Source organism: Crocuta crocuta, unplaced genomic scaffold, assembly GCF_008692635.1.
Source record: "Crocuta crocuta isolate KB4526 unplaced genomic scaffold, BGI_CrCroc_1.0 scaffold299, whole genome shotgun sequence".
Classification (NCBI taxonomy): domain Eukaryota; kingdom Metazoa; phylum Chordata; class Mammalia; order Carnivora; family Hyaenidae; genus Crocuta; species Crocuta crocuta.
In genome coordinates this window covers 8,099,599-8,124,358 of record NW_027532747.1, presented here as the reverse complement: position 1 = coordinate 8,124,358, position 24,760 = coordinate 8,099,599, and the positions used below count along the sequence as shown (strand labels likewise).

The 24,760-nt window shown below is 47.9% G+C and overlaps 2 protein-coding genes across 3 annotated transcripts in view; one reads left to right on the top strand and one right to left on the bottom strand.

Annotated features, from left to right (window-relative positions):
* OTUB2 (OTU deubiquitinase, ubiquitin aldehyde binding 2) overlaps positions 1–1,111 on the top strand; it is an 18,688-nt gene extending 17,577 nt beyond the window's left edge. Inside the window, exon 6 of the mRNA XM_077780979.1 lies at positions 889–1,111. Within this exon, the coding sequence (XP_077637105.1) occupies positions 889–1,095 (207 nt within the window). The 3' untranslated portion in view covers positions 1,096–1,111. The remainder of the gene's footprint in view (positions 1–888) is intronic.
* Positions 1,112–5,437: 4,326 nt separating this feature from the next.
* On the bottom strand, positions 5,438–24,503 carry DDX24 (DEAD-box helicase 24). 2 transcript variants are annotated; one of them, XM_077780976.1, is made up of 9 exons: positions 24,427–24,503; positions 22,634–23,347; positions 15,694–16,206; positions 14,532–14,685; positions 13,763–14,278; positions 11,583–11,658; positions 8,840–9,028; positions 7,428–7,557; positions 5,438–5,984 (listed from the first exon to the last, which is right to left on the bottom strand). In XM_077780976.1, the coding sequence occupies exons 2-9, from the start codon at positions 23,340–23,342 to the stop codon at positions 5,710–5,712; spliced, it is 2,562 nt and encodes an 853-aa protein (XP_077637102.1). In that variant the 5' UTR covers positions 23,343–23,347; positions 24,427–24,503; the 3' UTR covers positions 5,438–5,709. The 2 variants fall into 2 exon arrangements, with proteins under 2 accessions (XP_077637102.1, XP_077637103.1); XM_077780977.1 differs by lacking the exon at positions 24,427–24,503 and adding an exon at positions 24,063–24,133.
* Between the last annotated feature and the right edge of the window lie 257 nt (positions 24,504–24,760).

The following is a 24,760-nucleotide window of genomic DNA, read 5'->3' as shown; positions in this document are numbered from 1 at the left end:
GGGGGGGCGAGGCGGTGGGGACGGGACGACAGACAGGTCAGTGTGTGGGCTGCAGGGAAGTGCTGTGAAAGTCCCTCCGCCCTCAGGAGACTTGAGCACCAGCAGCCCTAGGCAGGGGACCTGCCGTCACGTCTGCCTTGGAAATTGAAGAACATGGTTAGCAAGCCTGAAGCAGATCCTACGTGAGCTGCCTGAACGGTGTGGCTCTGGGCAAGGACGTTCCCGGCCTGGGCCTCAGATTTCCCATCTGAGAAATGAGGGCCTTGGCCTGGACTATTTACAGAACTGCAGAGTAGCGGGCCCCAGAGTCAGGTTTGTCCTAAGATGTGTTTGGCTTATGATGTATTTATCTGGAAGAGTTGCCAACATCTAAGCACTGGGTACTTCTCATCACTGCGTGGATCTCTCGCCAAGATCCGCTCGCAGGGCCTCGTTCTTGCGCGGCGACGATCAGCCGGGGCCGGCAGCTGCCCTGGTCATGGGGGACACGCTTGCCGGCCTGCCGCCACCTCTGCCTCTCTGTCCCTCTCCAGCATCTGGACTCACTCGCCAGGCCCTCTGTTACATGCCTTCACGACAGTCCTCTTCTGCTCGGACGTTCTTGGGCTCTGGGCATTAGGAAGCCAAGTTCAAATATTCCTGTCCCCCTCGCCTGAATCCTTAAGGCAGAAGGCGCTCCCCACGTGCGCCTAGACCCCAGAATCAGGAAGATCGATTCAGGCCTTGCAGTCCTAGCAGACTCCTGGCTGTTACCTCCTCCCCGAGGAGCTGTCGTGAAGACAGTCTCCCAGCACGGACGCTGTGACCCGGGGCCACGAAAGCCAGGGGTGGGCTTCTCCCTCGTCGTCCTTCCTAAACTAGGTTTGTTTTCTCATTTGGCTTTTGCAGGAAGTGGAGCCCATGGCCATGGAGTGTGACCACATCCAGATCACAGCCCTGTCTCAGGCACTGAACATCGCCCTGCAGGTGGAGTACGTGGATGAGATGGACACAGCCCTGAACCACCACGTGTTCCCCGAGGCTGCCACCCCTTCCGTTTACCTGCTCTATAAAACCTCCCACTACAACATCCTTTATGCAGCCGATAAACGTTGATTACTTTTAGGCCACACAGTGGAGCCTGTCACCTAACGGGACTACATTCCAAAAGGAACATTCCGGCTTTTTAGTTTTTTTAAGCAACTTAGACTGTAGTTAGAAAACGTACAGCCTTTTGGGCAGACTGGCCAGGAACACGGCCTACGCATCACGGACTGCGGTAACTTGGTGATATTCTTAGTATTTATTTTCACGGAGGCCCAAATGCTTTCTAACTCAGGGCTACACAGCCAGAAGGCCTGGCTCTGCTCCTAGGTCCCTGAGACCCTGGGCAGGTCCCCAACCCTCTCTGGGCCCGTGTCTTCGTTTGGACAAGGTTCCTGCCAGTGCTGACATTCTGTTATTGTGTAAAACTAGGGCCCCCCAGATTTTCTTTCACCAGGGGCGGTACCTCTCTGTTGGGAGGAAAAGCTCGAGATCAGCGGTCTCCAGTGACTCACCAGTTCTGCAGAAAAGAGCCCAGTCCAATCAGCTGATGGACTGGGCTGCAGTGGATGGTTGACGGAAGCGCTGTTAAGGACTTCAGCGAGGTTCCAGACATTCACCAGGGGCACGTCCTCTCACCCTAACTTGAGGAAAACAACTTTTCCGCCGAAGTCTAGAAAGGGGCTTTCAGCATGAAGCTCAAGCTGCTGTGTGGCCCGACTACCTCTCTCAGGCCAGGGCTGCCTGCCCATGGGCAGGCCCTTCAGCGTTCTGCAGCCAGCCCTACCGGAAGAGAGGCCCAGGAAGTGGTCTCCCCATCCCCAGCACAGCCTGGAAGCAGAATCTAGCTCATCCTCCGGGTGGAGAGCCCACATGCAGCCAGACTCCAGCCGGGCAGGGCAGACAAGTTTTGCAAGGCTGTCTGTGGCTGCTTTTCCCCACCTTCCTGGTTTGTGGGCCGGCAGGAAGTTAGGGGAGAAAGAATGGAGACAAGACAAGGGAAGGGGCGGTGGGGGAGAGTTGTGCCGTGGACACCACCTCAAAGCCTAGAGCCTTGGCTGGCAGCTGCCTTGTTCATCCACCTGGACGTGCCCCATAGTAATCCCTTGTCATCTTGCTGCCCGCCCGCCCCCTCCCCCGGGCCTCAAAGAGCCCTGGCTAATGTGGGGCACAGCTGGCAAGCTCCGTCCCTCTGTGGGAGGAAACGGAGCACGTGGAGGGGCGGAGCTGCCTGAGGGGCTACTTCCCTAACCCACGGTCTTTGCTCGCGGGATCCATTCTGCAGGACTGAGGGGAATCCACCGGTGCTCCGGTGCGCGTCTGCTGCCAGCCGGACTGCACAGGAACTAGGCCGCAGACCGCTCCCAGGCGTGGCCCACAAACTTCTGCCTTTGTGAAGACCCCTGTTAGGGTGTGTTAATTCCAGCCAGGGACCCCGGTTCCCCTAGTCCCCTTAGCTGGAGTTCAAACCCAAGGGTTCACACTAAGTGATGTCACTTTTCCACAGGAATGGAAACCTGACCTTGATCTCTGAATTGGTTATGTCCCATCCTGCTCTGGGCAGGAGTGCCAGGGTCTGTGACCAACACACTGGAAGAACGGGGAGGGGGAGGAGGGCATTATGGGACTTGTGACTGACCACCAGGGTCACCACAAACTGAAGGCTATGACCACAGTACCAGGCTGAATGGCTCTGGCTGCTCCGAGGGGCCGTGAGCCAGCCTGGGCCCGCAGCTGGGTTTTCACACACTGCAGCCGCCGCGCTGGCTGCCACTGCTCAGTGTGTGGCGTGTTCACAAAGGTGGATTTCTGTTTGGCAGACTGGCTGGACAAAGTCCCTCTCAGACCCCTATTCTGTGCTTCCCGGTCTGAGCACCTGCCAGCACTGCTATGGGCCCCTCTTCCCCGGAGAGATCCTACTAGCTTAGAATCAGAACGCTGGAGAAAGGCAAATTATGCTCTGTGCTTCCTCCTGTTTTCCACAAAACCACTGGCCCAACCCAAGCCCTGGCTTTCTTCCCTCGCATCACACGCAGACCTTGTATGAAGACCAGCACCAGTAGAGAAAAGAGTTGCAGAACTGGGTAACTTGTTAAAACCCAGTCATGTGCGGAGGTCACTTGGCCTGTCATGCTGGCATTCACACTTTTCTGGATAATTCTCCACCCCACCTCACGAAGCCATCCCTTTCCAAATCAAGAGCAGGCAGGAAAGTTGCTTTCAGAGTCTGTCCTTGTAACTGCACATTTATTACCTTCTTTCCAAAGGAAACTTTATAAATGGGAATGTTTAGCAACAAAAAGAACAAACCGTCTTTGCTTTTAACTAGGTTCTTATTTTAAGCACAAAGGGGCCCTGCATCCAGACTGCGTGGGTTCAAATCCCACGTTTTCACTTACTGGCTATTTGACCTTGGCCAAGTACTTCAGATCTCTGAGCTCCAATTCCCACACTGGTGAAATGGAGACAATACCCATGTGTCACAGGATCACTGGTTAGAGTGGGACAAGACTGTGTGAGGACAACTTTGAGACCTGACCCAGCGCTCTACAAGCAGGGAAGCAGCAGGTCTCTCGCTGCAACGTGGAGAAATGCCACCTTGGGATGGAACCTGGCTTCCCAAATGGGAGTGTCAGGAACCATCAGACAAGGCTTAGAAACCTCTTCCCCCCAGCCATGTGGGGGCAAGGAGCTGTAGGGTGGGGGGCCCGGGTCCCACAGCTTCTCCCTGCAGTTGGTGGAAACATTTTCTTAGCATTAAAATGGTTTCCGTGACAACTTCTGTCCCAGTTTCTTAGTATTTGGTACCTGGCCTGGTGGAAGATCAACACTCCCACAGGGCTTATGTGTATGAGTAAATTAGCAGCGGAGAGGGAGTCCGGAAGGTCCAGATACTCAGGAAATTCTGCCCTTGAACTGGAGGTGCCAAAGAAACCACAGGACTCCCCCAGGCTTTACCTCAGATCAGAGACAAGTGCCTGGGAGCCTAACCTTATCTTTCAGAACCTGCCCCTTTAACATAACACCCCACCAAAAAACGCAAAGAAGTGCTGTCAGCAGACAAGAGCAGGATGTCAGCAGACATCAGTCGATCTGTTTGTGATCTGCTCAAGAAGCAGGTGCCACTAAGGTTCCTTAAACCTGTTTAAACCTCCCCTGAACTATTTAGATAGCGGATAGGCCCCCGTCTCTTCAAACAGCTGTCACTCAAGAACTGGTCTCTCAGACTGTGGTAGGACTGTTCTACCACACTCTCCTCTCCAGGCCACTGGTGACCCCGGGGAGACACTCCTTGCCAACACTGCTGTCCTTTTAGGATGGAAGCTGTTTTCTGAACTTGCCCTGACCCCGTAAGGAAAAACCCACAGTTCCAATCCCAGGTCTGCCACTTGGCTGCTCTGTGATCCTGAGTCTTAATCGCTCAGTATCCACTTTCTCAACTACAGAAAGTCACTGGGACTTGTAGCTCGGAACCTTATCACACTAAGTGATAAAAACAGATGAAAGCGGTGCCTACTGGTGCTTGGTACTCGGTCAACACTCAATGATACCTGATTCTGATTCAGGCCAGCTGTCCCGCTGTGGTTACCCAGAGGGGCTGAGGGAACACTGCCGCCATCCTGCCAACCTTATCAACCAGGAGGCCCAGGGGACACCTGTTTAGAAGCTGTGCCTCTCTGGCAATTGTGGCTACTCACTAGACTAACCCAGAGAAAGCTGGGGTGGCACCAAGAGGTCCCTAGTTCCCTCGGCACGTACTTACGCAATGCCCTGACCCAAGCCCAAGGGCTGCAAGGGGTAATAAAAACAGCCTATGCTGCCAAGGAGCTCAGCAGAGACAATACCATGTGCCAAGTGCTAGGAAGAGGGTGAGCACGGCCACCATGGGAGCCCACAGGACACTTGGCCTCTTGGGGGCTCAGGGACCTAGAGTACATACAGCAGTGCTCAGGGATGGGAAAGGCAAGCAGGCGGAGGGAAGAGCTTGTATAAAGGCTCAGGACAAGGGAGGGGGCACGTGGGACCCACGGGCAACAATCAGTTCGGTCACACAGGGGAGGGGAGAAAAGAGGCTGGAGAAACTGGCCGGCACCAGAGCACTCAGCATGCTGTTGCTGGCCTCCCCACAAGTGGCTCAGCCTGTGTTAAGGAAGCCTGTGTTCTTTTAGAACCCGAGGAAGGCGACCTCTTCCCGGCCCCATCTTGCAGGGTGGCTCAGACAAGGCAGACGCTGTGAGTGAGTGAGAGAGCACTAAAGAGCCGTTAGGGTTCTGTTGTGGAGACAAGCAGGAACACAAGCGAAGGCGTACTGCTCCATCCACACTGTCCGGTGGGATGAGACACACCACACATGCACCCTGCAGCCAAAGAATGAGCACGGCTACACTCCAGCTAAAAACTCAGGATAACATGCTGCTGTGACTACTGTTTTTAATTGAGGAAATCAAGCTGAACATACAAGAAGCCTGTACACACTGGAATACAGAAATATATAAGCTGCTGCATAGAATTCTTACTCCAAAACAACACAATGCGCATGAGGTCTCGCCTGCAATGGGGGCTGGCAAGGAAGAGGGAGAGTTTTCTAACCGGGGTGGACGGTGGAGTGAAATGCAAAGTGGGAAGATATAACCAGAGAACACAGAACAACGTGCCGTCACGCACAGACTCTGACCTGGAGGGTGGTTAATTTGCACTTGTACTTGGCTGCGGCTGTTCCTGCTGCTGCTCTTTCGGCTTCTTCTTCTTCTTCTTCTTCTTCTGTCTGGCCAGGCAGCTCAAAGCAGACTCACCACTTCTCGGGGCAGCCATGAGTGTGGGCAGCCTGCCAGACTGAGTCGGATACTTGGTTTTCAGGTCATCTGTGAACAACGGCTGGGCGAGTAAATGGCGCAGCTCCTTCTTCAGGACCTTCATCTGCTTTTGTCTCCTGCGCTCTTCTTGTTGGTCAGTTTTTCTTCCTTAAAACACAATATAAACCATCATATTTACTGTGATTTGTAGAAGCAGTTTGTTTCCTTGATGGATACTTGTGATAAAAAATGTTTTAGAACTCTTGGGGAAGCAAGGCTCAAAAGTTCTCTACAGAAGCTAGTGCTGGCTAACTCCCAACATAGTTTAAGAGGGATGCTCAGGGCCGTGTCTTCACTCCTCAAAAAAAAGCCTCTAAGACAGGAGTCGTCTCCATTTTATAGTCGAGGTCACTTGCTTGAAGGTCACAGAGCTACCCAGCTAGCTGTCAAACTGAGATTTAAACCCAAGTTTCCTGACTTGAAGACCAATTTTCTTCCTGTGACTGTTGTGACTCACAGGTACAGCACCTCCAGGAGACCGTGGGCAGCCCAGCTCTCCTGCACCTCACCACTGGCACGGACGGCACCTGTGGCGCCGCCATGGCCAAGGGCTCCACACCAGCCTTCGTTCAGGAAGGGAAGCCAGGGCCTAACCGTCAACAGCCCAAGCCCGGGCTAACAGGAGGAACAGCTCCTTGTCACCAAGCCCACTGCTTTGGTTCCCAGCTTCCATACTGAGCAGACAGTGTAAGTCAGCCTCCTAACCTGTTGGCTCTGGCACAGAGAAAGCCAACGCCTCAGCTGAGCTGCCCACTTGTGGGATGGAAAGAACACTGGATCTAACTCTGGTGCTGTCAGTTCTAGATCTGGTTCTCCCACTTCTTAGACTCCAGAGCTTTCCTAGAGCAGGGACCACAGAGATTCATCCCTGGATCCTTAGGCTCTTGCCCACATTCAGAGTACGGGCTCAAGAAAGGCCCAGTAGTAGCGCTGTTTCCCTGTGCAAATGGCTCCTTTTCCGTGAGCCTCTAGTTTCCATGTGTATAAGGACAGTAATTCCTGCTCTGTTTTATGTTCTGAAACCATGAAGCTCAGAAGAGATGACGAACAGTATAACAATACGTAGCAATATGTAACAATAATGATCACAAACAACTTAAAATGTTATCAAACACTTCCTATTTGCTAGACACTGTTCTAGGCACTTTATACTCGAAAACTCAAGCCATCTTTGCAACAGGTCCATGAGGTAGGAACTTTATGACCTGCATGTTATAAATGAGGACAGCCTAAATACAAAAGAGATTAAGGAACTCAACCTGGTCACACAGCCAATGAAGAGAACGGACGAGCACGGGCTGCCAGGCCACAGAGCCCACCCGAACACTGCCTTTCCACATGGAGGAGGCAGCTCAAGGCTCCAGACAAGTAAGACACGGGGAACAAAGGCCAAGGGCTATAGGCTCATCTGGGACTAAAGCCTGTGGCAAAGAAGGAAAAGGCATCTTGCTGATTTTAAAAAGACCCATGGTTGTGAGGAGGTTCCAACTGGACAAAAGTTGAAAGGAAAAATGCTGAACGTATCCTTCGAGTCCCACCCAGCCCACTCACCCTTATACATCTCTTCTTCCAGCTCAATCTCCAGGGCAGCTGCTGCCTGCTCGATCCAAGAGTTGTGCAGACATGCCTGGAAGTTCCGATATTCAGCTTTCTCAATCTGTCGAGCTAAATGTATTCGTTCCTGGGGGAAAGGAGTAGAGAGTTCATTTGACAGAGGGTTCAGCCTCTGGGAAGCAAAGGCTCATAGAAGTTGTGTTTTTCAAAAAAGCTCCTCAGATCAGCTCCCATTAAAATGAGTTTGTTCTGGTTCCTGACAAGAGCCAGCTTTCCGAACCACCAACCTGAACAGCCGCACCTGGTGGAAGCCCACCTCAGCCAGACTGCCAAACTCCAGGTGTCCAAAGGGAACGCTCTTCCCCAGACACCACCAATAGCTCTCAAGCTGACCTGGGACCCTGAAACACCCCAAGAGCCCTGAGTTAGGGCCCCACGGTGACTGATCACAGGGACAACAAACTCTCAGAACTGCCTTCTCTCTTCCACGTCGTCCTTTGCCAAAAACATTTCAACTCTCCTGCTCGTCGGTGTTGGGGCCCGACCACAAGGACAGGAAACACAGGCAAAATGGAAGAGACCCTGTGGTGTGGGGGAGGGAGCCACAGGAAGCCAGGGCGCTCCCAACCCTCCTAAGGGGGTCCTGTCATCCTCTCCCTCCCAAGCTTGCCCCCCACTGTATTTCCCCACACAGCTAGCATTCCTTTCCAGAGGAGCCAACAGTCCTTGAACTCTTCCACGCTTTTGCACCCGCAGTTCCTGGAATTCTGTCTGCTCTCCACATGCAAGAGGCTTGGAGAAAACTCCTCTCCTACCAGTATAACCATAACGGCCACCAGTGCCATGGTTTTCCGTTTGTACCTAAACCAACACAGGCTCAGCCTGCCTCACGAGCCAGTGGACCTCTATGGAAGAAAAGCCAGCCCACTCTGCTACCTGACACACGATGGCCCACAGTTAGCAGCACCTACTCAGCTGAACGCTTGCAGAGTCAAAATGTAAAATCCCAAAGGTAGGAACTACTGGCATTTGCTTCAGGAATGTGACAAACCTTCAGTACACGCCTCAGCAAGACAAGCTGACCTTACTTCCTACAACCACTGGCTGTGATGTCCAGGCAGCCACCCTCGTGGTCCTCGTCCAGGGGAGGCGGGGCGTGGCGGAGGCTCCAGGGGGCAGGCAGTGAGGGCAGGGCTCAGGAAGAAAACTCCCCATATTTCTGGCCACTCATCTCTCTCTCTCTCTTGTACACAGCCAGTGCCCCCATTTCTTTAACAAATCTGCTCAGTTAGCTGTTGGCAGAACCATTACTGTTTCGGAGGTGTCTCTTGCCAGAGCCTCACAGCAAGGTGAGGGCACAGCATGATCCCGTCCCTCATCAGCACTGGGTTTTTAACTTTTATTTTTACCTTGACTGCATCCATATACTTTGTCTGCACAGGAAACAGTGGGATGTCCTCATCTTTCTTGAGGGTTTTGTAAATCTTCTTAAAGTTGATCACATCCTCAGGCCCAATCAGCATCAGGCTGAGGCCTTCATTGGTGGCACGAGCAGTTCGGCCACTTCGGTGGACATAGATCTCCGAGGTGCGAGGAACCTGCCAAAGGCGGAACCAAGAAGTCAGTGTGTGGTCATCCCCCAACATGCTCTTCCCCCCAGGGCCAGCAAGCCAGTGCTGGCCCTTCCTCCCTCCCAGCCAGGCAGCAGAAACCTCTCCAGCAGTGTGGACAGGTCCAGAACCTTCTCCCTTAGTCCTAAATCTTCACTGTGCGGAGTGTGCCTTCCCATGCCCCCTGCTCTGCCCTCCCCTGCTCCCAGGCCCTCATGACCCCTCAACAGAACAACAGTCACTTCTTATTTCGTCTCTAGCCCTCCCCACTCTCCCTGACCCAACCCAAAACTGCTACTGTAATCTTCCACAGTCAAAGCTCTGACCATAATTCCCACTCTAACTAAAGAAACTCTGCTGGTTCTTCACTAACTCCACATGAATGATTGAACCTGGTAATCAGAACCAACATTTACCAAGCAGTTACCAGAGGCCGGGCAATTCTAAGCATCGGCATGTATTACCCCACTTATTCCTCACAAACAGTAACACAAAATAGACGCTTTTGTGATTTTCCGTATTAGAGACCAGGAAACGGAAACACACAGATGTTAAGCAATAGCCCCTAATAAATAGCGGAATTAAATAGTAGAGCCAGGATTTAAACCACAGCAGTCCAGCTTCAAAGTCCATGCTGACCTCTGGGCTCCACTGCCTCCGTGCTGATATATACGGACATGTCATCCCCAGGTGTGGCATGGGTGCGGACAATCCCTCCCCAACTCCTGTGGCACACACCACTAATCAGGAACAGTCTTCTCCACTGAGGCCAGATAACACGGTCATTTCCAATGCAGCTCTCAGCACCACTATGAACTGTTCATAATGGTGCCAGAAATGAGGTCTATTAGCCATTCTTCACTTTCTTCTCCCAACCTACCCCGCCCCACACACTCATGGCCAACTGCCCACTTCCCATGTTCTATCCTCCTCCCACCTCTACATACCCAGATCCTCCCTATCCTTAAATGCAAAGCATCTTTTAGAAAGTTCGCTCCAACCTCCCAAACTAGAAGTTACCTTTTTCTCCCATTATATTTTACAACTTTCTAATACCTTCTGCATTAAATTACGGCTATGATCACCGCATCTCCTCTAGTGGATGTGATACTTCTCTGGGGCCAGGACTGTGTTTTGTTCATCTGAGTATCTCCCACAAAGACTGACTCAGCCTCTTTCCCCAAAAAAGAGGATGAAGAAAGATTTGCTAAACTGAATTGGCAGTCTGAAAGACTTTTTATTTTTATTTATTTTTTTAAATGTTTTTATTTTTGAAAGACAGAGACGGCGTGAGGAGGGGAGGGTCAGAGAGAGAGACACAGAATCTGAAGCAGGCTCCAGGCTCTGAGCTGTGAGCACAGAGCCCAATGCAGGGCTCGAACCCACGAACTGTGAGATCATGACCTGAGCCAAAGTCAGACACCCAATCGACTGAGACACCCAGGTGCCCCTGAAAGGCTTTTTAAAGCATGAAGAGTTAGAAAGGAGAAATAGTAATGCCAGATAGCTACCATTTACTGAGTACTTAGCACCATGGTAGGTGCTTCATCAGCAGGAGCCCATTTAATTCTCATCATCACCCTAGAGGTTCAGCAGCATTATGACTGCCAGTTTACCAACAAAGACACTGAAACCAGAGATGCTAAGCAGCATGCAAAGTTAACCAGCTATGAGGCAGGCCACAAGCGTTCAAACCCTGCAAGTGTGGTTCTGGAGCCCGTATTCCTAACCACCACTCCATGCTAATGTATGCCAGGTGCATGTACTAATATTAACGTCAGTATCAATAACAGCTTACATTTAGTAAGTGCTTAGGGTGTGCCCTGTGTTTTTCTAAGCTCTCCACACATAATTACTTCATTTACTTTAGCAAGAACTTAGAAAGGTAGACACTATAAAAACTTCTTTTTAACCAATAAAAACACAAGGTATAAATCAAGCTCAAGGTTACACGGCTGGGACTGAAGCCCAGGCAGGTCTTAGCCACCACACTCTTCTACTTCTCTATACCAGGATAGCCAGTTTATATGCTACAATGCCCATTCCATGGAAGAAAATAATCCTCTAACCTGCCAATATCAATTAGTTTGCCCAAATAAGAGAGAGGGACTATGTGACATCAGAAATGCCAAGAGGTTTTTTACGAATAAATCTCACAAACTCTTGAATACGGAGAACAAACTGACAGTTGATGGGGGGTAGAGCAGGGGAGAAGGGAAATGGGCGATGGGCACTTGTTGGGATGAGCACTGGGTAGTGTATGTAAGCAATGAATCACAAGAATCTACCCTAAAAACCACACTATATACACTGTAGAACACTGTAAGTTAGCTCAGTTGACAATAAATTATATATTTAAAGAAAAAAAAAGAATAAATCTTGCGACTATTCTGAAAACGGAAGCAGCTAGTCAGTCACTAGATGCCAGTGGTACTCTGCCGCATGAGGCCTTCGGACCAACAATTCCTCCCTCTTTCTCCCTCCCCGAAACTTCGCTTAAGAGATTCCCCATTCAATACAACAAATTCTCTAATGCCCCTACCTGGTAGTGGATGACATGTTGGACTTTAGGAATATCCAGGCCCCGAGCTGCCACATCTGTTGCCAGGAGAACACAGCTGTGGTGGAGACAAAGCTCATTAATAATAACTAACAGCTATCATTAATCAAATTCTTACCACCTGCTAAATACACTAGATGAAGAAACTGAGGCTCAGAGAGATTAACTTCCCAAGGCACAAACACAGCTATTCACTTGTGAAGCCAGGATCCACAGGGGTCTCACTGACCGCAATCAACAAGCCACACACAGCAATAAAGACTACCTCTAGTAACTCAAATGAGGCCATGCATATTCTAGGTCAGTGACCTCATCTGCTATCACCCTCCCACTTACTTCCCTGCAGTCACATAGACACACTCGCTTTCCTTCAAACGTGCCCAACATGCTCTGGCCTCTAAGCCTTTGTACTTGCTACACCTTCGGCCTTATAAGGTCTTCCTCAGATTTTCAGGCTTCCTTGCTCTGTCCACACTCTGCTACAATCCTTCTCAGAGAAACCTCCCTGACCATACCCCACAGTCTGCACAACTTTGCTCCTTAGCACTCAACGCCACCTGACAAACTACATACTTGCTTTTCAATTTATCATGTCCCTCCACTGGAATGTAAACCCCACAAGAGCAAGGATTTTGCACTATTCACTGTTCCATTTCCTAGAACAGTGCCTGGTTCATAGCAAGCATGAGATAATTTCACTGGGCTATAGTTCAAAGAAAGTCCAAAGCACTTGGGGTATGTCTTCAAAATTTAAGATTCTGGGCTTTTCAGAATCCCCACTCCCTATAGCTCCAAGGTAGGGCTCAAGAATGTGATGCAAATCAAAGTTTATAAAACGTTAAACCACGGCTCTAAGTCAAGGGCAGCAACTTTTCCTGTAAAGTGCCAGAGGGTTAAGTTACTTTGGGTTTTGCAAGAGATAGTCTCTTTGAAACTACTCAACTTTTGCTGTTCTCTGTGCGAAAGCAGCCATAGAAAATACATAAATGGCCTTCCTGTGTTCCAATAAAACTGTACTTATAAAACCGAACAGTGAGCCAGATTTCATCCACGGGCCATAGTTTCCTAATCTCTGATCAAGTAAACCACTAAATTCTATATAGCAACATTCCAAGGGAGGTAAGCCAGACACTTGTTCTAGAAACTAATCACTGTGTAACCTGACAAAACACTGTGCAAAAGTCAATCAATCTAGACTCAGCCTCAACTTCACAGGCCCTTATCCTGACGACATGCACGCAGCTGTCTGAGCATCAGTCTGGCCCCAAGAGATGCACAGTGACAGCACAGTAGGACACACAGCATGCGCTCTGGGTCCGACAGGCTTGCCTGAGGCCCCGCTCTGTCACTTTCAGGCAAGCTGATTAGCTTTCCCAGATCTTACTTTTTTCAATCTGTAATATGAAAATAATGATAGTAAATGACACATAGTAAGTATTAAGGCTAACATTCAGCAAGTGCACACTGTGGGCGAGACATGGTTCTAAATACTTTATATGTATAAATTCCCTTAACCTATGTAACAACCTCTCAATTAGCTTCTATTATTATACCATTATGCTAATTATGAGACAAGTGAAACACAACTGAAGTAATTTGGTCAGCCAGAAATGGCACAAAGTCTTGATCTCAAGCAATCTGGTTCCAGTCTCCTTTAACCCACGAATCTATTCTGCTCCTTCTCAAGGATGTTCGAATTCAATGAATGTGATAATGTATCCAAAATGCCAGCATGCCAGCATAATACTTACTCTATTAAGTGTCTGCTAACAGTTGGTATTAATCATCACCATCACTCACTATTTTTTGAGAGACAGCAGGAGCAGGGGAGGAGCAGAGAGAGTGGCAGAGAGAACATCTTAAGCAGGCTCCAGGCTTGATCCCACAACTGTGACATCATTACCTGAGCCAAAATCAAGAGCTTAACGGACTGAGCCACCCAGGCACCCCTATCATTACTCGCTGTTAAGAAAGTTTCTATTGGACAGTATTAGCAACCAAATGCGTTAGTGAGAGTAGTCCTGCTTCACGATGTGCAGAGGAGGGCTACCTTCTACTGAGAAGGCCTCCGTGTCAGAAGGTACCTTCCCGCCCTCTCGTACCATCCTGGCAGCCTTGCCGTAATGGCCAGAGCCTGGGCTCTGGGTACAGGCCTCACTTACTCTTCCAGACGGGCAAACTGCTCCAGGTTTCTGAGCCTCTGCTTCTGGTGCATGCAGGCGTGCAGGGTCAGTGGCATGATATCTAGGACTTTGAGGAGCCCAGAGAGGCGTTTGATGCAGGAGATGCTGTTGGCAAACACCAAGGTGCGGCCTGGGTACTGCATCAGGAAGTAGTACAGATAAAAGTCTTTCTCATCAGCCTCACAGTGAATCTTGGTCTCTGTCAGTGTCTCTACCGTGGCCTCATTTCTGGTGAGATCAATGACCTTGGGTTTGCCCCTCATGCCAATCTTCTGCACGAGGAGATCAAGTTTGGCAGTTTTGTCAATTTTCTTCGTGTGCTTCTTATGAAGGATTCGAGCAGGAGCTTGATGTACCAGGGTCAGTGTGGCAGAAAAAATAAGCGTCTGTCTCTTTGGATTATATTGGGAGTCACTGAGCATCTCCAGCAGCTGTGAGAGCTCGGCAAAGTGGCCCTTCTCAACCATCCGATCAGCCTCATCGACCACCAGGCACCTGCAGATCCAGACACACCCACATAACCTGGTCAATAGCAGGAGTCATTTATAGCACCCTCGACTGCCATCCCAACCCTCAACACAGACACACACACATACCACCACCTCCAGGGACTCAATTAGTCTCCCTCATGCACGCTTGGTTTTCTAAAGGCCAAAGTCTGGCTGATATGACGCTGGGGCACTTAGTGATGAGGAGAAGGTATTGCATATATTACCATGCTACCTCAGGTCCGCTTACCGTCACCTACCTGAGCTGCTTAAGATTGCTCAAATGAGGGTGTTTTTCTTTAATTAGCTCCCACAGCCGGCCTGGAGTGGCGATCACAATCTCTGGCTGGCGGTTCAGCATCCTCTGCTGTTTCTGCGTAGACATTCCACCAACCAAAATAGCAGTTTTAATTCCTATGGTACACAAAATATAACAGACCCTGTTATTCAGTCTGGCTGCTTATTTTCTGCCATGGCTGACACAGGTGCTCCCAGAGTAGCAGAGGCAATCAGTCACCAGGACAGCTACCCTCTCCTGCAGGGGGCGCTAAAAGAGTGGGCCTGGCCTAACCGGGCCTGTCACTCCTAGAAGGCACATCAAGTCTCCTATGATCTAGGCCTCGCCGGCTTCCCTCCCCTCTATCAACAAGGGAAGACCTGGAGTCGAACCTAGGCATGTTTACATCCAAAGTTGCTGGAAAACTGAGCAGCATTCACAATGCTGGGAATGTCGTCACTCTGCAGCTGTCACGCACCTCCCTAGGAAGCCCTGCCCGTCCCCCTCAACTACACTTAATCTGAACCTCCTCTAACAGCCTACTGTTCTGTTCTCGTCTCTCGTGGAGGACTTCTCAAGGTACCAACGTGGAAAGAACTTACACAGGGTCATGCAGGCAAAGTGCTTAGCAAAGTGCCTGGCACAGTAAGAGCTCGGTAAGTAACTGCCGCTTTTACCATAAAGTTAAAATTCACACTGTGCAGCCCATCTCAAAAGGAGTAAGCTCTAATGTCCTAAGGCAGAGGTTGGCAAACTTGTTCTTAAAGGGTCAAAAACATTTTGGCCTAGTGAGTTAAGCGGCCTTTCCTTCTTTCTGCCTTGACAGTGCAAAAGCAGCCAGGGACATAATGTAAACAAATGGGTGTGGCTGCACTTTATTTACAAAAAGAGTTACTTTGCCCACCTCTGCCCTAAGCATCCCCCATATCTGATAAATGACTAATTTCCTATGCATCTAGAATGACATTAGCTATGTGTCATCCTTGGAAAATTGACAGAGGTCCCTCGATTTCTGTAAGGCTTAATTCTCTGGCAGTGAGAAAGATTTCCCTGAAGGGAAGGAGCCATAGCTCGTTCACCTTGCCATCCCAGCACCTAGGATCTTCTCAGGGAACATTTATTATATGGAATTAAACGAACCTCACCTGTAAACTTGGCCACGGCATCAATATGTTGCTTGACCTGGACAGCGAGCTCCCTAGTGGGAGTCAGAACCAGTCCCAGTAGAGGGCGCTTTGGATGTGCTTTACAGGTGGCAATTTTGCCACCCAATTCCTGCTGTAACCTTCCAGTCTGCTCTTCATCAAGCTTTTCCTCTTTGTCTTCGTCCTGCTTGGGGATGGCCTTCTCCCTGATCAGGGAAGATGGTCCTTCACCAGCATCATCATCGCAGAGGGGCAGCACCTGCTCTGACATGGCAGCTCCAGCCTTGACCTTGCTGGGTGGTGCGCTAGCCTTCACTCCAGCGTCACTGGGCAGGGCTTCCCCCTCAATTCCAATCTCATCAGGCAAAACTCCAGCCTCGGTTCCAGCCTCGGTTCCAGCCTCGCCAGGGACCGCTCCTGGGTCCCTCAGAGCCGGAGGAGGCTTCTTTCTCACCTGCCACTCCAGTACCGCATGGATCATCGGAATAGCAAAGGCAAGAGTTTTTCCACTTCCTTAGAAGAAAAACAAGAACAAAAACAGTATGAATCCACAAATGTACATACTCTTTCTCTGGGGCTCTTTCTTTTACACACGAAAATAGCCAAGTGCCAGGCTGACCAACCCAAGGCTCCTCCACCCGGCACACCGCCCCCTACAGCACTGCAGCCCGAGGGCATCTGTAATTAAAAGCCCAAGAAGTCTGGGAGACTAGCCCTGAGGTCTCAGGTCAACAATGGGAACTACGCGCAAAGTCCACACACTGAAACTCTGAACAGACAGACAAGTTTTGTGTGTGAGAGTTGCCACTGTTGTGAAGAAACACCACCACTTTAGGGTGTGAGGAATGGAAATCTATATATAGTTTTTCAAGACCTTTGATGAACAAGATGGGAGTACAAGACAATTTTTTTAGTTTTTGAGAAAATTTTAAATCAGCACACTTTTATCTATGCTTGAACATTTTCAAACTGACCTTTGTATATGAAGCCCAAATTCACATCCCCCAGGTGGTTAATACAAACCAACAAGACACCTCAGGTTGAGAATGTAAAGCAGTTCCAAAGTTATAATGCCCCGAGCAAAAGCAAGTAAGTGATCTCTGGAGGAAGAAACCTTTATCATAAGCCTCAAATTCTCTCTAGTAATTTTCAGAGGAAAATGAGCAGCTCTCAGTTAAAAAAAAAAATAACTCACAAGAAAACAAGGTATACTATGATCAAGAATTGTTAAGAGAGCAAAACAGATGCATAATGCTTCAGATAAAATGGCACTTTTCATCAGAAGCCATCAAAGCTAGAAGACACTATTACATCTTTACTTGAACACCTGAAAAAAAAATCTGACAATGTAGAACTCGACACTTAGCAAAAGCCTTTCAAAACAAATGCAAAATAAAGACATTTTGGCACACAAAAGCTGAATAATTGATCATCAGCAGGACCTGAACTACTGGTGCTAAAGGGAGTCTTCCATGCAAAAGATGCTACTGGATGAAATTCCAGATCTGTACAAAGGAAGAGCACCAAAAATAGTGATGGTAACATGGGTAAATATGAAAGATGTCTTTTTCTTATTTAAACATATTATTTAAGTTTAAACCTATTTAAACTTAAAATTATTACACATAAAAATGTACTTTGGATTTCTAATAAATATAAAGTATAAAACAGAAAGCACAAAAGAGAGGAGAAATGGAAATATATTTTTGTAGGCTTCTTATACTAGATATAAAATAGTATACTGTTACTTAAAGGAAGACCATAACATATTAAAGATATATACTATGAATACAAAAGCAACCACTAAAAGGACATAACAGAGTTACAGCTAATAATAAAAGATATAAAATGTAATCACAAAAAATATTCAATCCAAAAGAGGAAAGAGAGAATAGCAAATAGCAAAACAACATATTACAACCCAACCATTATCAATAATCAAATTAAATATAAATAACCTCAATAAATAAGACTGTCAGAATGACTGAACAGCAAGATCCAAGTATATGCTGTCTACAAGAATGCCATTTTGTTTTTTTCCTTACAAGTCTCGGTTTAATCTAAAGCATATTTTATAAAGATGAAAAACCAGATGAAGAGGTACATAGGGCAAGGTCTGGAAGGGTCGCGAGTGCAAGGGCTTCTGTCTTTGTGGAATGGGGGTGCACCACCCTCCCAGCACACGGATGTGTTCACCAACGCAGAAGCTCCAAGAAACCCACTTTAAATACAAAGACAAGGTTAAAAGTACAAGTATGAGGGATGCCTGGCCAGCTCAGTTGGTACACGTGACTCATTCTCAGGGCTTATAAATTCAAGCCATACATTGGGTGTAGAGATTACTTAAACATGAAATCTTTAAAAAAAAAAATTACAAGTATGAAAAAAACCACACCATGCTAATATTAATCAAAATAAAGCTGGAAAAGGTACAGTAATATGAGATAGAGAAGATTTTAGAAAAAAGAAGACTGGGGATAAAGAGGGGCATTTCATAATGAAAGGAATAAATTCACTTAGAGGATATAACAGCCCTAAACATTTAAACACAAGTACAACAGAGCTTCAAAAGACAGGAAACAAAAACTAATGGAAGCGCAAAGAAAATTATCACTCAAGAAAAAATACGTAAAACAAATATTTTAATATATTAAAGCAATTAACTTTGTAGTTAAAACCCATCCTACTAATTAATGGGGTGCCTGAGGGGCTCAGTCGGTTAAGCATCCGACTTCAGCTCAGGTCATGATCTCATGGTTCGTACGTCGGGCTCTGTGCTGACAGACAGCTCAGAGCCTGGAGCCTGTTTCAGATTCTGTGTCTCCCTCTCTCTCTGACCCTCTCTCTCAGAAATAAATAAAACATTTAAAAAAATAAATAAAACCTATCCTACTAAAAGTGCAAGCACAGATAAATTCTGCTAAACAAGGAAGAAAAAAATACCAATTCTATACAAACTTTCAGAAAATAGAGAATACTCAAGTCATTCTGAGGCTTGAATTCCTGACTCCAAATACAAAGGCATTATAAGAAAACTACAAATATCTCATGAAAAGAAATTCAAAACTTATCAACAAAATTTTAGCAAATAAAATACAACAATATATAAATGGAATAATACACTGTGACCAAGTTTGGTTTATCCCAGGTATGTAAGTTTAGATTAGTATTTGAAAATCAGTGTACTTCACCATTATGAACAGACTCAAAATTAAAAACCACTTATCTTCTTTTTTTTAACGTTTACTTATTTTGAGAGGGAGTGCAGGCAGGGGAGAGGCAGAGGGAGAGAGAAAGAGTCTCAAGCAGGCTCTGTGCTCAGAGCAGGGCTCAGTCCCACAATTGCAGGATCATGACCTGAGCCGAAATCAAGTGTTGGACGCCCAACTGACGGAGCCACCCAGGTGCCCCAAAAAAATGAGCTGTCTTAATAAACGTGGAAAGAGCATTTCAAAAAACCCAACAAGCATAAGCATTCCTAATAAAAACGTTCAGCAAAGTAGGAGCTGATTCTCTGTCCGATAAAGGGCAACTAAAACTAAAACCTAATATCATACTTAATGATGATACTTAACAACAGTGCCCACTATCCCATCTCGATTCAAAATTGTACTGGAGATTTCAGTCATAGCGATAAGACAAAAATAAACAAAAGGCATGTAGGCTGAACGATAATACCATCTTTGCAGAAAATCTGATGTAATCGTCAAGAAGCTACTTAGTACCAAGTTAGAGGATACAAGTCAATATACAAAGACATTATATTTCTATTTGTTAGCAACAATCTGAAGTAGAAAATTTTAAGTTACCATTTGCAAAGGCATCAGGGGCGCCTGGGGGGCTGAGTCCGTTGAGTGTCTAACTTTGGCTCAGGTCATGATCTTGTGACTTGTGGGTTCAAGCCCCGTGTCAGGCTCTGTGCTGACAGCTCAGAGCCTGGACTGGAGCTTGCTTCAGATTCTGTGTCTTGCTCCCTCTCTGTCCCTCCCCTGCTTGCACTCTCTTTCTCTCGAATAAACATTAATGGGCAAGAGAACTGACAAGACGCCACCAAGGAATATGGGTAACAAACAGGCATTTGAAAAGATGCTCAACGACTCACTAGGGGAAAGAACACTAAAATTTTTAAAGTCTAAAATAAAATTAAAGACTGTACATACCAAGTATTGGCAAAGACATGGACCAATTCAAACTCTAATAACTTGGTGGGTTTGTAAAATGCTATAATCACTTTGGAAAACTCCTAAAAAGTTACATTTACCATAAGGTCTAGCCATTTCACAGGTATTTACCCAACAGAAATCAAAGCATATACACATACAGGAATAATACACCAATATCTATGATAGTGTTTAAAAATATTTATCTATTTTGGGGGGAGAGAGAGGAAAAGAGAGAGAGAGAAACATGCACAGGCAGGGGAGGGGCAGACAGAGAGAGACAGAGGATCCAAAGCAGGCTCTGTGCTGACAGCAGAGCTCAATACAGGGCTAGAACTCACAAACCGTGAGATCATGACCCAAGCCAAAATCAAGAGTCAGATGCATAACTGATTGAGCCACCAAGGCGCCCCTACAATAGTTTTATCTGTAACAGCCCAAAACTAGAAAGAACAAAAATACCCATCAATGGATAACCAAACCATGCTTTATCCATATACTGTTATGTTACTCATCAATAGAAAGGAATGAACGCCTGGTACTTGTAACATGGTTGAGTCTCAAAACACCCACCTCCTCCCAAAAGTCCATATTGTAGGATTCCGTTATATAAAATTCTTGAAAACACAAACTAATCTATAGTGATAGAAAGCATATCTGGGAATGAACAAGAAGCAGGGCCCAGGAAAGGAGATTATTGAAAGAGCCCAAACCATCTTTTGGGGGTGATGGAAACATTCATTATCTGTACGGGCAGCAGTTTGTTCACAGCCCCAAAAGTCTTTGTGAATCTTGGACCCACAGAGTCACAGCATGCCACAGCGATAACTGGGTAGGAGCTGTGGTACGAATCCAAATGTCAGGGTTTAGTGACAGTGGGTTGCACAACCTTGCCTCTGCTTCCAGAAATGCGCTTCCAGGCCTCTGCGCATAACAAGGCAGTATAGCAGAATGCCTAATAGCACACAGACCTCGTCTAGAATCCAGGCACCCCCACTTCCAGCTGTGCAGTTTTAGGGAGACTGTCCTCCATGAGGCTGAGTTTCCTCATCAGTAAGATGAGGATAATAATGCAACCTATCTCAGGGTGGTTGTGAGAACTGAGTTCATCAATATAATGCACTTAACACAGTGCGTGATACATCACATCTAAGAAAATGTTTCAAATTGTTTTTATTATTTCCATTTCCCTGAGGCTTCCTTACTCTTCCATCTATGTGACTCTCATACAGGACCTCACCTATAGTGTCCCGACCACTCGTTCCAGAAATCCAAGGCATCAAGTGTCCAGATGGTCTAGTTCTGTGCCATACAAAAGAATAGCCACTAGCCATGTATGGCTATTAAGCCCTTAAAATGAGGTTACTCTATAATATTTTGATTTTTATTTTATCTATGTATTGATCTATCTTGAGAGACAGAGTGAGCATGAGCAGAGGAAGGCAGAGAGAGACAGAGAGAGAACCCCAAGCAGGTTCCATGCTGTCAGCAGAGAGCCTGATGTGGGGCTCGACCTCACAACTGCAAGATCATGACCTGAGCCAAAACCAAGTGTCAGATGCTTAACCGACTGAGCCACTCAGGCGCCCCATAATGTGATTACTCTAAACTGATGTGCTGCAAGCTCAAAATGTCAGATTTTGAAAACTCAGGATAAAAATAAGAATATAAAATATCTCAGTAATTTTACAATTGATTACATTAACTGAAATATATTTTAAAAATAATTTTTACCTGTTTCTTTTTACCTTTTTAAAAGATGGCACCTAAGAAATTTAAAACTACATATGTGGCTCACAATACATGTACATTTCTTTTGGTTACTTCAGGCCTAGTTGGACTTCAGAGTACAAGCTCCGCCCTAAAGTCAGTAATTTAATCTGTTGAGGGCAAGTCAATCTGTCCCTGCTTCACAAAGTCTCAGATGGCCCAGGGAATGAGGAACTTTCAGCAAGGCCTAGTCACAACAGTCACCTCATGCTGACATCTACCCACAAAGTCTACCTAATGGTTATTTACCACACAATGAAATCTTTCCAAGGACATAAACTCACCAAGCTCCCAAAGCACCCCTTTTACCTTTGGACAACTCTTGAGAATTAGACACTTATTCCTCAGGCTAATAAAGATCTACCTCCCTGGAGGGCTGAGCTTAGCCCGACTTTACCTCTCTGAGCCACTGAAAAAGGCTCAAGAACAGGAAACAACTACCATTTGCAGATCACTTACAACATACTGTGTAAACTTTACTGTAACTTTACATTTAACCCATTTTGACAAAGTCAAAAACAAAAAAAAAAAAGTAGGTACTGCTGTTATCTCCATTTTATAATGGGACCTATGGAGGTCAGAAAGATAAAGTGACCTGTCCAGGGTACCAATTACAAAGTGGCAGAATTCTGGGGCGCCTGCGGGGCTCAGTTATTTGAGTGTCTGACTTCAACTCAGGTCATGATCTCACGATCCATGAATTCAAGTCCCACGTTGGGCTCTGTGCTGAGAGCTTAGAGCCTGGAGCCTGTTTCGGATTCTGTGTCTCCTTCTCTGCCCCTCTTCTGCTCATGCTCTGTCTCTCTCTTTCAAAAATAAACAAACGTTTAAAAATTTTTTTAAAAAAGAGCCAGATTCTAACCCAGAGCTGGCTGACTTCTAAACAGCTTCATTCAACACTGCTTTTGCAGTTATATCCCCAAATTCCCCTCTCCCAACCATCCGACCTTTTAACAGCTGCAAGTTCAATCCAAAAGCAATCTTGCCCTGGCAGCTAAGGATGCCCCTACCTGTCTCAGCAGCCCCAAGGATGTCCAGTTTGTCTCGGATGGCAGGTGCCAAGGTCAGAGCTTGGATTGGTGTAGGTGCAGAGAAGCCTAGAAAACTGAGTGCTCGAAGGACTGGCTTGGGTACAAAAAGATCTTTCCAGGCTGTTACATCTGCCTTCTGGTCATGCATTTCAGGCACCCATGTCTTGGCTTTTTTGGGCACCTTTGGAAGAGTGCCCTGGGCAGGTGCCAATTTTTTTTTCCCTTTTTTTTTCTTCTTCTTTGGAACAGTCTGGGCTGAGCTTTCCGGTACCATCTCCTCTACCTCCGGATCAGGACAAACTGTGCCACGTCCCTGGGGCTCTGGCTCAGCAGCTCTGACCTCAAACTCCTTCTCGGCACTGGTCCCTCCGGTCTCCATGTCTTTATTCTTCTTCAACTTCATCTTTTTCTTTGAGGAGCTCGACTCTCCTTCCTCCTCTCCTGAGACAGCCTGTGCCTTTCTCTTCTTGGGCTCCTTTGAGAAAAGACTGGAGGAATTCTTGCCAGGGGACACCAACTGGTAATCTGTCAGTTCCTCGAAGCACACCAAGTCATCCATCTGTCCATCCGCAAACATATTTGGGTCAATCTTCACCTTCTTCCATTTTCCCACAACTTTGATTCCCTTCGTCTGAAATTTGCCATAGCTTGGTGGCTTTGGCCTTGATTTTGTTTCCTTCAACTTCATGGTTACTGAAAAAGAAAAGGGAGGAAAGAGTCCATTAAGTTGGCCACTGAGAAGCACACGGTTCGGAGGCAACAGAAATTTTCTAAGCCGCATACAGAGTATCAGGCCCCGCGAAGTGAGGACACAGAGACAGAGAAGGCGGAGTTAGCGAAGAAACATACCAACAGCCTAGGCAGCGCAGCCTGGACCCGAGGGTACCCGGGACACCGAGCAGACACGTGCTGTCTGGTTTGCTATTCAAACCCAATACTTAACTGCTCCTGTGCCTCAGTTCTGCTCAATCCTCCCGGACCACAGGTGTCATCGTCTTTTAAAAAAGGGGAAGGGACTTCATAATATCGAAGTCACAAAATGCTTTATGCAGATAAATAAAATTATGTAGCCCCTGGAGAATAAAACCTGCCACACTCAAGTTATTTTGAAGGCCGAATTAAGAATGAGGTGGCTTGGNCTGGCTCCAAGAAGCCAAAACCGCCTATTCCACCCGCCAAGCCTTTGCCCATCCAGCTCTGTCACTACATGTGCAGGGACTTAAGATACATTTTTCAACAGTGGCCGCTTGAGGAGAACTCGATCCATCTTCTCCCTTTCCAAAAAGGCCCAGAAAAAAGGACAGATCCTGGAAGGAAGGCCAAAGGTAAAGCGTAGTCCCAATCCGGACCAGCTCGGGGTCCGTGGTGGGACGTCCCAATCTCCGTGAACCCCAGGGTCCTTCCTCGCCTGTAAGATGGGGATGACGAAGGGGTCTGTCTCGGGGATCGTTACGCCAATGTCAGGTGGCGCGCGTCAGCGGCTGCTGGGCACGACGCCGAGNGACGCCACCACCGCACAGCACCCGGCTTCCACGGCGCCGACGGTGGGGGTGCTCAGGTCCAGCGGGCGAGGTGCGCGGCCCCCGCTGGCGCCTCGCCTCAGGCACGACAGGCGCACGAAGCGGACAGGCCAAAGCCACCATCGAGCCTGGACGCCAACGGCAGGGGGCCCCCGGCCGCCCTCTCCGGGGCCGACAGCCCATCGGCTTAGACAGACCCGCAGCGTGAAGCCCGGGGGCTAACCCCAGTCCCGCTCCGGCGCCGGTACTGACCGCCTGGCGAAGCCGCCACGGCTCCCTCACACGCCGGCCAAGCGCCCCGCACGCCTCCGCGGCTCTCCTTCAGGGGCAGCGTTGACTGCAGTTCCGGGGCGGGGCTTCCGCTCACGCACGCGTGCGCCCGGCGGCAGGAAGTCCCGCCCCGAGCTAGACGCCGCTACGTGATTCGCTACGGCTGGATCGCGGACTTCTGTAGTGCGGGGGCGGGGACAGGGGCGTGGCCTGGGGCGTGGTCTGGGACGGGGGCGGGGTCTCGGGGTGGTTAGGTTAGGAGGGTAGGTTGGGTCCCGCACGCTGTGCGAGCGAATCCGCTGTGCAGCGTCCAAGC